Genomic DNA, 14,016 nt, shown 5'->3' with positions numbered 1-14,016 from the left:
GGTAGGTATTGGATATGTGCAGATAAAACAGGGAAGGACGCATGTCTGAAGTTTGAGATAGAAGTAAAGCGAGATGGGAAGATGGTAAGATACGAGGATAGGGGAGAGGTGTTCAAGATAGATGACAGTCAGAATAGGGATCCCGGGGTAACACCAGCACCACCAGTAGTCAGCAATGTCATCAGGGAAAATGAGTCTAAGGATCTGAAGATAATGATAGTAGCAGGAGAAACAGGATTAAGGCAATTGTATGAGAAGGGAATACCAACAGGGGGAAAAGGAGCCAACACCTGGCTTGCCTGGATGATGTACACAGCCAGAAGTATGCAACGAACCAATTGTTACGCCTGCGCTGGAGCTAGGCCTCAGCTGGTCCCAGTACCATTTCCCCTGAATTGGGATAGAACACCTAGGGCTATGACATGTATACTACAGCTATTCACGAATCCCCTCTTACCAAAAAATGCAATATGCCAGAGTTATCATTACCTATTTCCGACCAGCAACAACAATACGAAGGGCCGAAGGGAAGACCCTCGACCTCCTCCATTTACCATTCCTTTTGGGGAGGAGGGGTTTGAGTGCTATACAAGAAATAACCCAGAGGGACAGGACATGGGGGAGGTGCTCAACTGCAATCAGACGTATAACATAACGGCTGAGGAACAGGGGCCACTGTTCAATAGCTCCTGGCTGAAAAAGCAGATAGTCAGTAGAGCCGATGTCTGGTGGTGGTGCGGGGAGAATACCCTGTGGCCCCGGTTACCAGGGTCATGGACGGGAACCTGTACCCTCATACAACTGATGATGTCCTTCACCATAGCAATAGAACATGCTGTAGAACTCAATAAAGGAAGCCGACGACAAAAGAGAAAGGTGAAAGGATCATTCGACACACACATCTATATAGATGCGATAGGGGTGCCAAGAGCGGTACCCGATGAATTTAAAGCCAGAAATCAGATAGCTGCGGGCTTTGAGTCCATACTCTTCTGGTGGTCCACAATTAATAAAAATGTGGACTGGATCAACTACTTATACTACAATCAACAACGCTTTATAAATTACACTCGAGATGCAGTTGAAGGATTAGCGGAACAACTGACAGCTACCAGCCAAATGGCCTGGCAAAATCGCATGGCCTTGGACATGCTACTGGCTGAGAAGGGAGGGGTGTGTGTAATGTTTGGCGAACAATGTTGCACATTCATCCCCAACAACACTGCTCCGGATGGGTCAGTGTCAAGAGCCCTAGCAGGTCTCACCTCTCTGTCTATCGAATTGGCTGAGAACTCTGGAGTAGACACCTCCTGGACCGGGTTTCCAGACTCCTGGTTTGGGAAAGGGAAGCACATCTTTACATCAGCCCTAACATCAGTGATAGTCATGGTGGGGTTACTGTGTTTGTTCGGATGTTGTATCATTCCCTGCGTACGGGGATTGGCTCAGCGATTGATAGAAACAGCCCTGACAAAGAACAGTGCAGCCACCATAATGGCCTTCAAAACATAGTATGACCAACGAGAGGAGGATAGGGAGGTGAAGAATCTGCTGCTAGCATTAGAAAAGGAGGAGATAGTGTAAATCAAGGGTGCGTAGCAAAAAGAAAAGGATGGATTGTGAGGAAAGAGTTAACAGACATGGTTGATTTAGACTAGGGATAGAAAAATAACTTAGAAAGAAATAAGATGTCAGCAGAAGCCAGACTGCTAGTAGAATAGAAAGTAACGATATAAAGAACAGAGAGAAATTCTAGATAAAAAGTAGCAATAGAAATACTTCAGTAGAAGTTTGGGTGGGCGTTCCACGACGTTCTCGTGGGAATCTGGGTTTTATGTTATGATTGGAAGAAGCTCAATGGGTGTGAAAATAGTGAAAATAAATGTATAAAGATAGAAGACATCCCGATCCTCTGTGTGCCTCTAGGGGACATCAGTGGAGAGGCACCTATTCTGCAGAATATGAACTTCTTTGCCTGAATTTGTCTCAAGAGCGTTTGTGATTTTGAATCTCACAACTTGGGGGCTCGGTTTCCGAGATCAAATACTCTGGACAGCTGACGAGAGTAGACGGACGAAGGGAAGGTGCACCCTGCTGAGTTCAGCGGTCTCAGACTCCTTGCTTGCCGTCAGCTGTTTGAGCAGTAGTATCCGGACCAGATAGAGACTCGGCAAAGAAGTGAGAGTGATAGGAGATCGCGAAAATCAAGTGATTCTGTGCATAGACCCCGGTAAGAAACTTTGACTATTATAGTATTACCTGGGCAATTTGATAAGAGATCGGAGAGGAATTCCGATCGAGAGAATGGGAAATGTAAATGAAAAACCGGAAAGGGAGGGGAAAGGCCGTAAGCCAAATCCCCGCATTCTGCCCAATAGTCCGTTGGGGCGAATGCTGAACCGCTGGGGGGCAGGAAATACCCAGGGGTTGGAGAAAACAACAATGATAAGGTATTGTTATTTTGAATGGCCAAAACACCCGATAAAAGGAGCTTCGGTCTGGTGGCCAGAGGATGGGTCAGATGAGGATTGGGTACAGCAGGCATTGAATGTATATGTGAAAAATAAACCCAATCCAATGATAGAAGAAACCATGTATGCCGCGGTATGGGAAACGGGATGTAATCTGTTGAAATTAAAAGAAGGGGTTGAACAGTCAAATTCCTCTGCACCCTCATGGAATTTACTGGAGAACCTAGCTCCTCCCTATGTACATCAATTACCTGAAGTAGCGCCGCCAATTCAACCCCCGCCCCCACTCGTGGCGACGGGAGTGGAAGAGGTGACACCTGGGTCCGCTCTGGTGGTAAAGAGAAAGGTCAGGGTAAAACAAGAATTTAATGATGATGTTACTGACAGTGATGACACCGACAGTGACCTACCGGACCCCAGGAGTGAGAAAGAAAAGGGAATAAAGAGACAGGAGGCGGTCGGGGTAGATGAATTAAATCCCCCGTCACCAGGAGAGGGAGTCAGAAGGTCAGACAGAGTAAAAAGATCGGTAAAAATTAGACCCCTAAGAGAGGTACCCATGGGAGGACCCCAAGGGGGAATGGGGTTTGTTAATGTCCCCTTAACTAGTACTGAAGTGAGGAATTTCAAGAAAGAAATGAAAAGCCTCCTAGGGGATCCTTTAGGTCTGGCAGAGCAGTTAGATCAATTCCTTGGGCCAAACACTTATACATGGGAGGAGTTGATGGCCATTATGGGGAATCTCTTCACATCAGAGGAGAGACAAATGGCTTACCCCTTATTCTTAAACTGTTGCCCCTGATTCTGGCCTCACCCAACATTGGGAACATGTTTCCTGCCTCCAGCGTGTCGAAACCTTTAATAATCTTATATGTTTCAATAATGTGAGGAAAGAGTTAACAGACATGGTTGATTTAGACTAGGGATAGAAAAATAACTTAGAAAGAAATAAGATGTCAGCAGAAGCCAGACTGCTAGTAGAATAGAAAGTAACGATATAAAGAACAGAGAGAAATTCTAGATAAAAAGTAGCAATAGAAATACTTCAGTAGAAGTTTGGGTGGGCGTTCCACGACGTTCTCGTGGGAATCTGGGTTTTATGTTATGATTGGAAGAAGCTCAATGGGTGTGAAAATAGTGAAAAGAAATGTACAAAGATAGAAGACATCCCGATCCTCGGCGTGCCTCTAGGGGACATCAGTGGAGAGGCACCTATTCTGCAGAATATGAACTTAATAAAAACACTTCTTTGCCTGAATTTGTCTCAAGAGCGTTTGTGATTTTGAATCTCACAATAAGATCCTCTCTCATCCTTCTAAATTCCAGAGTATACAAGCCCAGCCGCTCCATTCTATTTCATATCTCTTGTATGATGCTTTAAATTCATATCAGAATTGCAGAATGAAATCAGTAAGGAAAGACTATTTATCCCATAGTGTCCATATCAGCTTTATGTAGGAGTAAAATAACTAGTCCCACTCATCACCCTCCCAAACGTCCACAAATTTGTTCCTTTCAATTGCTTACCTCATACCTTTAGAATGCTATTACCAAATCTGTCTCCATTACTCCATCTGGATGTACATTTTAGATCCTAATCACTCTCTCTTCATGCCACTTTGTGTTCTTTTGTCAGTTGTTCTATGTCCCTAATTCTTTATTTTTCTGCCATGAAGAACAGTTTCTATCTATCTGCTTTGTCAATGCAATTCATGATATTAAATAGCTCTATTGGGTGGCCTTCCAAAAGCTTCTGTTCTAAGGAGATTGATTCCATCTTCTCTACTCTATCTACAGAACTAAACTTCCCTCAAAAGACATAAAGGTTTGGTATCATCCCAAAAAACCTTTATTGTTTTTTAAGTGCGGCATCTGGAATTGTATTCTAAGGTTCTGCATGACACACTTGCATTTCTATTCTATATTTTCTTATAAAGCCAGTCATCACACAAGCTGTTTTAACCACGTTTTCAATCTTTCATGCCTCTTTCATCAAACTGCGCACAATTATACCCAGAACTTTCTGTTCTCATTTCACTTTTAGAATTGTTCCCCCCCCCCCCAGTTTCCCTACATCATCTCTTCTCATTCTCAACATTTCTCAGTATTAAACTTCATCTGCTGCCTATCTGCCCATTCCATCAGTCTATCCAAGTCTTCATGAAATCTAATGCTCTGCTCATCACAGTTCAATTCACCAAGTTTTGTGTCATTTACAAATTGGAAACTGGGCCTTATAACCCAGTCCCATGTCATAATGAAACATTAATTCACCTGTCTTTGTTAACCTCACATATCTTAAGAATCTTGTATTTTTAAAGTTATGACTGGATTTGGCACCTAGAACACAGAGGATTTGTTGAGTTTATTAATTCCGTGTTTATTGAGGATACTTGAACTTCCATGCTGTACGGTTTTTCGGTCTCGAAGGAACAGATCAGATCAGCACCTCTTCCTTTTCAACATTTGCTCCGTGTACTGAGCATCAAACACATTCAAAATTCTGTAAACCTGTAACAATTGATACTTCATTTATCAGCTGGTGGAGGGAAAACATTACAATGATGGTCAATGAATCACAATCAAAGCCAAACTTGGCAATTGCTGAACTATAACATCCTGCTACAATCTCAGACAACGTGAGCTGGCAGCTGTAATACTGGTCACCATGTGATTTGGAATAATGACCGTGGCAATATTTAACCTCATTTAGCTGCCAGCAAACTGATGGCTTCTCAAATTGCACTCTGTAGACTTTTAGTATACATTAGAACTAGAACACTGGGCCATATGTAAGAATGATTGTCTATGCCATCCTGTCAATTTGTCCTCAAATTAATCCCTCCCACTAGTAAAATGCAATCGTTGTTGAGATTAGCAACTCTGTTGTCTATGTAATAGAACACAAAGCTCTGGAGTAATTCAGTAGGTATCTCTGAAGGGCATGGATAGGCAACGTTTGAGGTTGGGATTCTTCTTCGGGCTCTGAAGAGGGGTTCCAACCTGAAATGTCACTTATACATGACCTCCAGAGATGCTGCCTGAACCAGTGAGTTATTCCAGCATAATTCCAGCTTCGGCAGTTCCTTGTGTCTACTGTCTATACAATAGATGGTTGAAATAAAGGTTGTTGCTTTTCCAGTGGTACTGCTTGATGTGGTATTACAGAGATTGTATAAAAAGTGGAAAAAGAAGCCTGTTAACTTTTCAGGTTAAAGACCTTTTTCTTAGCTGTGGTGAAGGGTCTTATACCTGAAACATTAACTCTGCTTCTTGTTCCACAGACACTTCCTGATTTGTTGAACATTTTAAGTATTTTCTGTTTTTATTTCAGGTTTCCAGTAACTATTATGCTTTGAATTTCCCAGGGGATGGTGTCCAAGTTTGATCCTAATGTCCAGTAGTTCTACTCTGAACTGAGAAGAATAGGTCTTGGTTAGGATGCCCTGTTCAGGTTAATGGTTTGCTGCATTCCATCGTCTGGGCTTGTGTAAGGCTCTTTGAAGCTGAAATAACTCATGGGGTGGCTCGCAAACCAGCATCTGCAGTTCCTTGTTACACATCCAGCCTAAGTAGTTGTGTTCAGGACAAGAGGACAAGAGGACGAAAGGGGTAAACATCTATCTGGGCTCAACATGGGAGAAAATGGCAAATGCAAGTTTCAAGAAATTGCTTAATGTTAAGTAGGTAAACTGATTGTTGAAAAGCCCCAAAAAAAAAAATTGACGGTACAAAAGCCCTAAGTGAGATTTCTCATTAATTGATGCCTAATTTAATATTGTGTTTTACACATCATATTTAATGGGAACACATACTGATATCTTTATTTCCCAAAGAATAGGAGGTTTGTTTTCAAATGTACTTCAGGAAAAGTATAACATACGCTTGTGTTGCCATCACTCTGTATTTCATTCGTTGAAGGAGTATTTGTGGAAGGCTGATCAAACCAAACTTTTATGTTCGTTTGTTCATGCATATTTTTCTCATAATTCCGCACGTCATCCATTGTCATATCTGCAAAAAGTTCAAGATGTTTCTTTGCATTTTCTGTTGAGGACATTAAACTCAAGGCATGTAGTGGTTTCTGGGTGGAAAACATAAAATAAAGACGCCATTCCAGGTGGAGACACGGAAGGTTCCAGAAGTAGCAGGGGCACTAGCTTTATGTACATCTAGTCATAAAGATAGTGTGGCCAGTTGGAGATAAAGATGCAGGGTAGGAATAAAAAAAAAGACTAGAAGCAGTAGGATTGTTGTAGGGAGAATAAAGGAAAAGAGTGGAGCTTCTATAAAGTGCAATCGATAGGAAATGTGAAGGTTTAAGCCAAAAAGATCTTCAAGAAAATGTCTTCCAGAAGATCACCAGAAGACCTGCTACAAGACCTCTAAATAAAACAACATTGCAGACATTAATGCATAACGTTCGGTGGCACAACTTAAGAAGCGCTTACTTGTGCTAATGTTGTTGATGAATTATTAAGGAACACAATACACTTAAATTGTGAAAACAATCACTAACACCTACCTTTTGGAAATGCTTCATAGATTTAATTAATATAAATTCAAATATAAAGTATCATTGCACGAGTGAGGAAGGCAAAACAGCACCTTTACCACCTCAGGCAGCTGAGGAAATTCAGAGTCTCTCTGAGGATCCTTCAATCCTTCTACTCTGGTGCTGTAGAAAGTTTCCTGACCGGAAACATCTTGATGTGGTTTGGCAAGGCTCTGCAGTCAGTAATGCGTTCAGCCGGAAGCACCATGGGAACTACACCCCCCCCCCCCCCCCCCTTGCAGGACCTCTACACCAGGAGGTGCAGATCCAGAGCCAGCAAGATCATGAAGGACCCCTACCACCCCAGCAACGGACTGTTCCAGCTGCTACGGTCAGGCAAGCGCCTCCACTGTCACACTGCAAAAACAGAGAGGATGAGACATAGTTTCTTCCCACAGGCCATCAGGACCGTAAACTCTGATCTCACCGGGGCGTAATTACTGTTGTGTCAAAATAAAATAAAAAATTTAATACTGGTTCTGTTCTGTTGTTCTGTTATTTTGCACAATCCCACAGGCATTGCCACTTTCATTTCACTGTACGTGTATGTGACAAATAAAGTTGACGACTTGACCTGATTATTAAAAGAGCCATAAAGGTGGTCTTCATACAAAGGTGACATTCAATATATTTCACTGCAGTTTTCTTGCAATTCCTACCGGAGTTATGTTATACAGTGAAGAATGGATTGGCATTGGGTCGTAAGAGTAAAAATTGTAAAAAGTGTAAGCAAAGAGAGCATAGAGCTAAGAAACACAGCGATTCAAAATGTGCAACCTCAATGAACTCACGGGACAATGTCATGTATTTACATAAATATTTCAAGGAATTTTGTTTGCAGAAGATTTTACCAACAATAGTTAAACTATAGAAATAGTGGCTAGTGAGTGCCATAAACATGGCAAATTCTGTCTTTCATTTAGTATCCAGACTCATACAGAAAGGTAGATGCATAGGTATGAACGTACTTCTGCCTGCTGCATAACCGTATTCATTATTAGTGTTGGGAAGAAAATAAGGGAAAAACAGACGGTAACATTAAAATAGCTTTTGTTGTTGAAACTTTAATGGTAGCTACATTACAGATTGGATTTATTATCTTTGTACCACCTTTAGATAGGTTCGGAATGCAAGTTGGACACCTCTGCATTGGAAGAGAAAAAAATAAGAGAGTGAAATATCTCATTGACCTGGAACAACATCCAGCAGCCCTTTGCGGTAAGAACAGGGGGGAGGAGCCATCTTGTTGAACGGCTGCTAGCCAGCAGCCGTCTGTTTTAAATTCGTTTTTTTTATAGTTTTTAGTGAGTCCTGTTTTTTTGTTTGTAGGGGATATGGTCTTTTTAATGTGGGGGGTAGGTGTAACTATATTTTTTGGTCCCTACCTGGTCGGTGTGGCAGCCTTTTCTCCGGGCTGCCCGTCGACCCGTCCTCGTGGCCTACCAGCGGGCTTGGAGCACCGTTTCCTGACGGGGACCGCCCAGCACCTCGGCCTCGGCGGCGGCACAGTGTTGGAGCGCTGGAGCGGAGCGGAGTGGAGCGGGCGATGCCTTGCCTGGGTCGCCGCGCTGGAGCGACGCGCTGGAGCTCTGGCGAGCTGGACCGCCGAGAGCAACATCTCCGGGCTGCGGGTCTGCGGAGCAGAGAGGCGGCGTGCGGAGAGGCAGCAGTGCGGAGAGGCGGCAGTGCGGAGAGGCGGCGCCGACTTTTTCATCGGGAGCCTGGGAGCTCCAAACCGGCGCGGCCTTGTCGGCTTCGGCAGCCGCGGGCTCCAACCAGGAAGCGGCCGTTCCAGGTGGCCCAGCCGCCGAAAGGACTCTCCCGACGCCGGGGCAAGACCACCCGGTGAGAACGGCCAGGGACATCGGGCCTCCGTAGAGGCAATTGCGGTGGCCTCAATAGGCCTGACTTTGGGGTGAACATGGGGTGGGGACTGGACATTGTGCCTTCCTCCACAGTGCTACCCACTGTGGGGGGATGATTTTTTTGTCTAATTGTAGTCCTGTAGGTCTGTGTCCAAGATGGCTGCCGTGAAGAGAGAGTGGACGCTGGCGCGCTTTGGCTGCCGCTGCTCTCTCTTCACACTGTGTTTTTGATTTTCTGTTTTTGGATTGAATACTGTTTTTAATTTGTGTCTCTGTGATGTCTTTATTACCTGTTCTATTCCGATTATATGTTTTTATTATGATTACTATGTAAGGTGTCCTTGAGATGTCTGAAAGGCGCCCATTAAATAAAATGTATTATTATTATTATTATTTAACATTGAGTGAGCTTAGAGTTTGAGTGCCTGCTCTATCACTGAAGGGAAATGCAATATCTCCACAAACATGTTTCCAATATTAGTCACCAAATATTATAGTCCTGTCTTTAAGCAAATATTAAGTTTATTTTTCTCTCTTGTATTTTTTATTTTCTCTTGCTTAACCTCCCCTGATAGCAGAACAACTATGATGACAAACGATGAAACAAGCCTGGGGGCTGAATAGTCTGTTCATATCTCTACCGAGCTAGGCTTGGCATTGATAAATGGGAGAGACCCAAACATAATATTGTAAAACTGGTGGTAAAAACAGATAACATTGCCAAATATATTTTACCAAGTTCCAGTCATTTGAAAATGAATTATTTTACAGAGTTAGAAAAATCTTCTAGCAGCATGGCTTCATAGTCTGCTTTTGCAATCATATCTTTATGCCATCCTTAATGTGGGAAGCCGGGTGAAAGGCTGGGATGAATAGTCCACTTACCGTACCACTCATCCACCCAGGCAAACGCTTGTCGATGGCCAATCATCAGAATATCCCGAATAACCTGCTGACACAGAAGCATCATTAAACAATTTGTAAGGATTCTCAGGGAACCAATTTATCAACACAAGTCAACTCATTTTAAATGTGTTTCAATATCTTGGAAGTTGTTCTCTTTCAAATAGGAGGCAGGAGACAGTGGATTGGATCCTAATTGGATCCTTTGGCGCAGAAGTCCAGCAAGATGGGAATTCCATCTTCTCTGAATCTGCTCTGATCATGAGCTATTTTCCTAGTTTAGAGATATAGCATGGAAACAGGTCCATGCCAACAATCGCTCATGCGTTCGCACTAGTTCTACATTTGTCTCCCACTTTTGTCTTCACTCCCAACAAATTAGGGAATTTTACAGAGGCCAATAGAACCCACATGTCTTTGAGATATGGGGGAAAAAACCAGAGGACCCGGAGGATACCCATAGGGAGAATGTGCAAACTCCACAAAGACAGCACCTGAGGTCAGGATCAAACCTGCGTCGCTAGCGCTGTGGGCAGCAGCTCTACCAGCTCGAGTTTGGAGGTAATTTCATACATCGTGTGGAGGATGAAGTTGATGAAGTGTTTAGCAGGAGCAATGTTGCAAATCTTACTTGATCATAATGGCCCAAGGTTCACAGCAACAAACATTTCTATTTGAGAAAATGCAGCAGGTTCTTGACCTGTGTGACATGATTAGATTGCTATCCAATGAAAAAGGATCCTAACGGAACATAATTATACAATGATGAGTTAAGGTTGGGTGCATTTCTGTTTGACTAACCTTGTGTACAAATTGTTCCACTCTTGTCTGCAGTCCCCAGACTTCGAATTTAACTGTAACCAGTTTATAGGAGCACATGATAGGCTTCTGAGCTTCCCTCCATCCTTCTTTCAGCATACCTCGCTGTGTTTTTTCTGACTTAAAATATCTGAGGTCCTGAAACACAGTAAGTGAAGTGATTTTAATTTTTGTTTTTGCAATGTAACTGTACAACCATCAAAGTTATTGTGCAGGGAACTCTTCAATTAAAAACTGACACGTGGATTGCACACACATTTAGTGTCTGGAAGGAGATCCTAAGGGAGGTGGTTGAGGCAGGAACAGTAACAACAATAAAGAGGCATCAGGTATTTGAATGAGCAAGGCATAGAGACATGGAATTAATGCAGTCAAGTGGGATTAATATGATGGTCAGTACAGACGCGATGGGCCAAAGGGCTTGTTTCTTATTGTACACCAACTCCATGATTCTGTACAAATACATTTCAATGGTTCTGCTCCTACATATACCCTTCACTTTGGTAATGTCCTGGTACTGGCAAATTATAAGAGCTACACTAACATTTTGCTCTTCCTTCTGAATGGATTATCATAAATGGAAACAATGGGCTGGTGAAGCTTGTCTCTGCTGGAGTGTCAATGAGTGAGAGACAACTTGACTGAAATATACAAGATCTTGGGGGTTATGGAGAATAGTTATGGAGAGAATGTTTCTTTTTGTGAGAAAATTTAGAAGAGGTCACTGCTTCAAAAATCAATGATTACCCATTTAAGACACAAATTAGATGGATTTTTCCTCTTGGCAGCCAATCGAGTACTTTTTCAAGCCACAGCACTGGTCTTTAATAAAATGGTACTGTGGATATCTATTATATACAGGCCACATACATTTGGATTGTGTATTTTCATCATGTTGAGGGGGAGGAGCCATCTTGGTGAACGGCTGCTAGCCAGCAGCCGTCCGTTTTAAATTCGTTTTTTTTTATAGTTTTTAGTGAGTCCTGTTTTTTGTTTGTAGGGGATATGGTCTTTTTAATGTGGGGGGTAGGTGTAAACTTTATTTCTAGGTCCCTTCCTGGTCGGTGTGGCAGCCTTTTCTCCGGGCTGCCCGTCGACCCGTCCTCGTGGCCTACCAGCGGGCTTGGAGCGCCGTTTCCTGGCGGGGACCGCCCAGCACCTCGGCCTCGGCGGCGGCACAGCGTTGGAGCGCTGGAGCGGAGCGGAGTGGAGCGGGCGATGCCTTGCCTGGGTCGCCGCGCTGGAGCAACGCGCTGGAGCTCTTGCGAGCTGGACCGCCGAGAGCAACATCCCCGGGCTGCGGGTCTGCGGAGCGGAGAGGCGGCAGTGCGGAGAGGCGGCAGTGCGGAGAGGCGGCGCCGACTTTTTCATCGGCAGCCTGGGAGCTCCAAACCGGCGCGGCCTTGTCGGCTTCGGCAGCCGCGGGCTCCAACCAGGAAGCGGCCGTTCCAGGTGGCCCAGCCGCCGAAAGGACTCTCCCGACGCCGGGGCAAGACCACCCAGTGAGAACGGCCAGGAACATCGGGCCTCTGTAGAGGCAATTGCGGTGGCCTCAATAGGCCTGACTTTGGGGTGAACATGGGGTGGGGACTGGACATTGTGCCTTCCTCCACAGTGCTATCCACTGTGGGGGGATGATTATTTTTTTTTGTCTAATTGTAGTCCTGTAGGTCTGTGTCCAAGATGGCTGCCGTGAAGGGAGAGTGGACGCTGGCGCGCTTTGGCTGCCGCTGCTCTCTCTTCACACTGTGTTTTTGATTTTCTGTTTTTGGATTGAATTCTGTTTTTAATTTGTGTCTCTGTGATGTCTTTATTACTTGTTATATTCCGATTATATGTTTTTATTCCGATTACTATGTAAGGTGTCCTTGAGATGTCTGAAAGGCGCCCATTAAATAAAATTTATTATTATTATTATTATGTTTTTCAGGGATGATTTCAGACCGCACACATTTTTCAGTCACTTGAGGCACATCATTTATTTTCATTCTCAAAGCCTTCTCATTTGTTTCAGTACAAGATCTGACATATCAACATATCAAAGCAATGCTGATAGCTTAATAGTTTTGTAGTTGATTATACATCTGAGCATAATCTTCAGTTATTTATTTCCGCATGAAGATTGCTTGATAAAGAATCATTTTGTGCAGTATTTCATTCTGGGTCCATTAACGGAGGAGATAATATTGACTGTGAACAGCACAACATAGTTTATCAAAGTTTCAGGAATAAACGAACACTCATAACCAAGATATGGATTGATGATTATTCACTCTTTTAATGTTCATATCCTGGAGCTTCAATATGGTCTTAAAAATCCAGACAGATTTATGGATGTGATTTTTTTTGCATGTCTTTGACTGATTAGCCTTAAGTTTTAAATTGGTAACTTTAGAAGTTTTATTGAAAACCTATTTGGCTTTATTTCGTGTTTTTCAGATGTATCATTATATAACCATCTTCTGGTCTTATAGTATCTCTTCTTCCAAACCATACACATCATTCCCCACCTAGAAATGGAAACAATTTGGTGTTGCTCTCCCAGGATGTGCAGGTGTTAAAAAAAAAAGGATGTGCAGAATTGCACATGGAATGGCTCCATTCTTTATCCTATGGTTCTCCTTGTGGTGAACTTCTAAATCTCTACTTTTTATTAGATTTTAAATTCAACTGGGGATGTGTGTGGGGTGTGTGTGGCTAAAACACATGTGTCTCAGTGTCTTAAATTGGGGGATGTGTGTGGCTAAAACACAGGTGTCTCAGTGGCCCAGGCCTGGCTTTGTATACCTGGTAGAACATTCCAGTTCCTCTCAGGACCATACAACAGAGAGTAAATCAACATCAAGATCCCTCTGTAGCGGAGCTGCCAGTTTATGAAATATTCAGGATCTTTAGGGGTCTTGACAGGGTGGATGTAAAGAGGATGTTTTCTGTTGTGGGAGAACCTGCTAGTGAAGGTTATTTTTTTTAATTAAGGGAAAGCTCTTAAGAGACAGTCTCTAAAATTCTCTACTACAGTAGATGCAGAGTTTTTAAGTGAAAGATAAGTAAGCTCTTGACTGGGAAGAAGGCAGAATGTTTCCATGTATAAATAAGAAAGCAAAGTTGAGGTTACATTTCGCTCAGCCATGAATGGTGTATCAGGCTTAGATCTCTGCGATCTACTGGAAATAATTTTCTGTTCATATGTCTGTATGAGCCTGCACTGAGCATACTGATTTAAAATTACAAACAATGTTCCCAACTGAATGTCCAGATGCAGATGAACATCACCTTACTCTGTTCAAGAAGGAACTGTAGATGCTGGAAAATCGAAGGTAGACAAAAGTGCTGGAGAAACTCAACGGGTGTGGCAACATCTATGGAGCGAAGGAAATAGGCAACATTTCGGGCCAAAACGTCT

General features: G+C 43.2%; 1 protein-coding gene across 5 annotated transcripts in view; it reads right to left on the bottom strand.

Annotated features, from left to right (window-relative positions):
- Positions 1-14,016, bottom strand: part of pitpnc1 (phosphatidylinositol transfer protein cytoplasmic 1) — a 214,299-nt gene that overhangs the window by 10,854 nt on the left and 189,429 nt on the right. For 2 of the 5 annotated variants that reach the window (XM_033044154.1, XM_033044155.1), the window contains exons 8-9: positions 10,596-10,751; positions 9,777-9,843 (exon numbers count right to left, since the gene is read on the bottom strand). In XM_033044154.1, the coding sequence (XP_032900045.1) occupies positions 9,777-9,843; positions 10,596-10,751 (223 nt within the window). Of the gene's footprint in view, positions 1-6,354; positions 6,486-9,776; positions 9,844-10,595; positions 10,752-14,016 lie in introns of all 5 variants that reach the window. The other 3 variants (XM_033044157.1, XM_033044158.1, XM_033044156.1) reach the window with 3 other exon arrangements.

The sequence above is a fragment of the Amblyraja radiata genome, chromosome 26, assembly GCF_010909765.2.
Source record: "Amblyraja radiata isolate CabotCenter1 chromosome 26, sAmbRad1.1.pri, whole genome shotgun sequence".
Lineage (NCBI taxonomy): Eukaryota > Metazoa > Chordata > Chondrichthyes > Rajiformes > Rajidae > Amblyraja > Amblyraja radiata.
The sequence above is the reverse complement of the archived record's forward strand: the minus strand, read 5'-3'. Positions and strand labels throughout refer to the sequence as shown.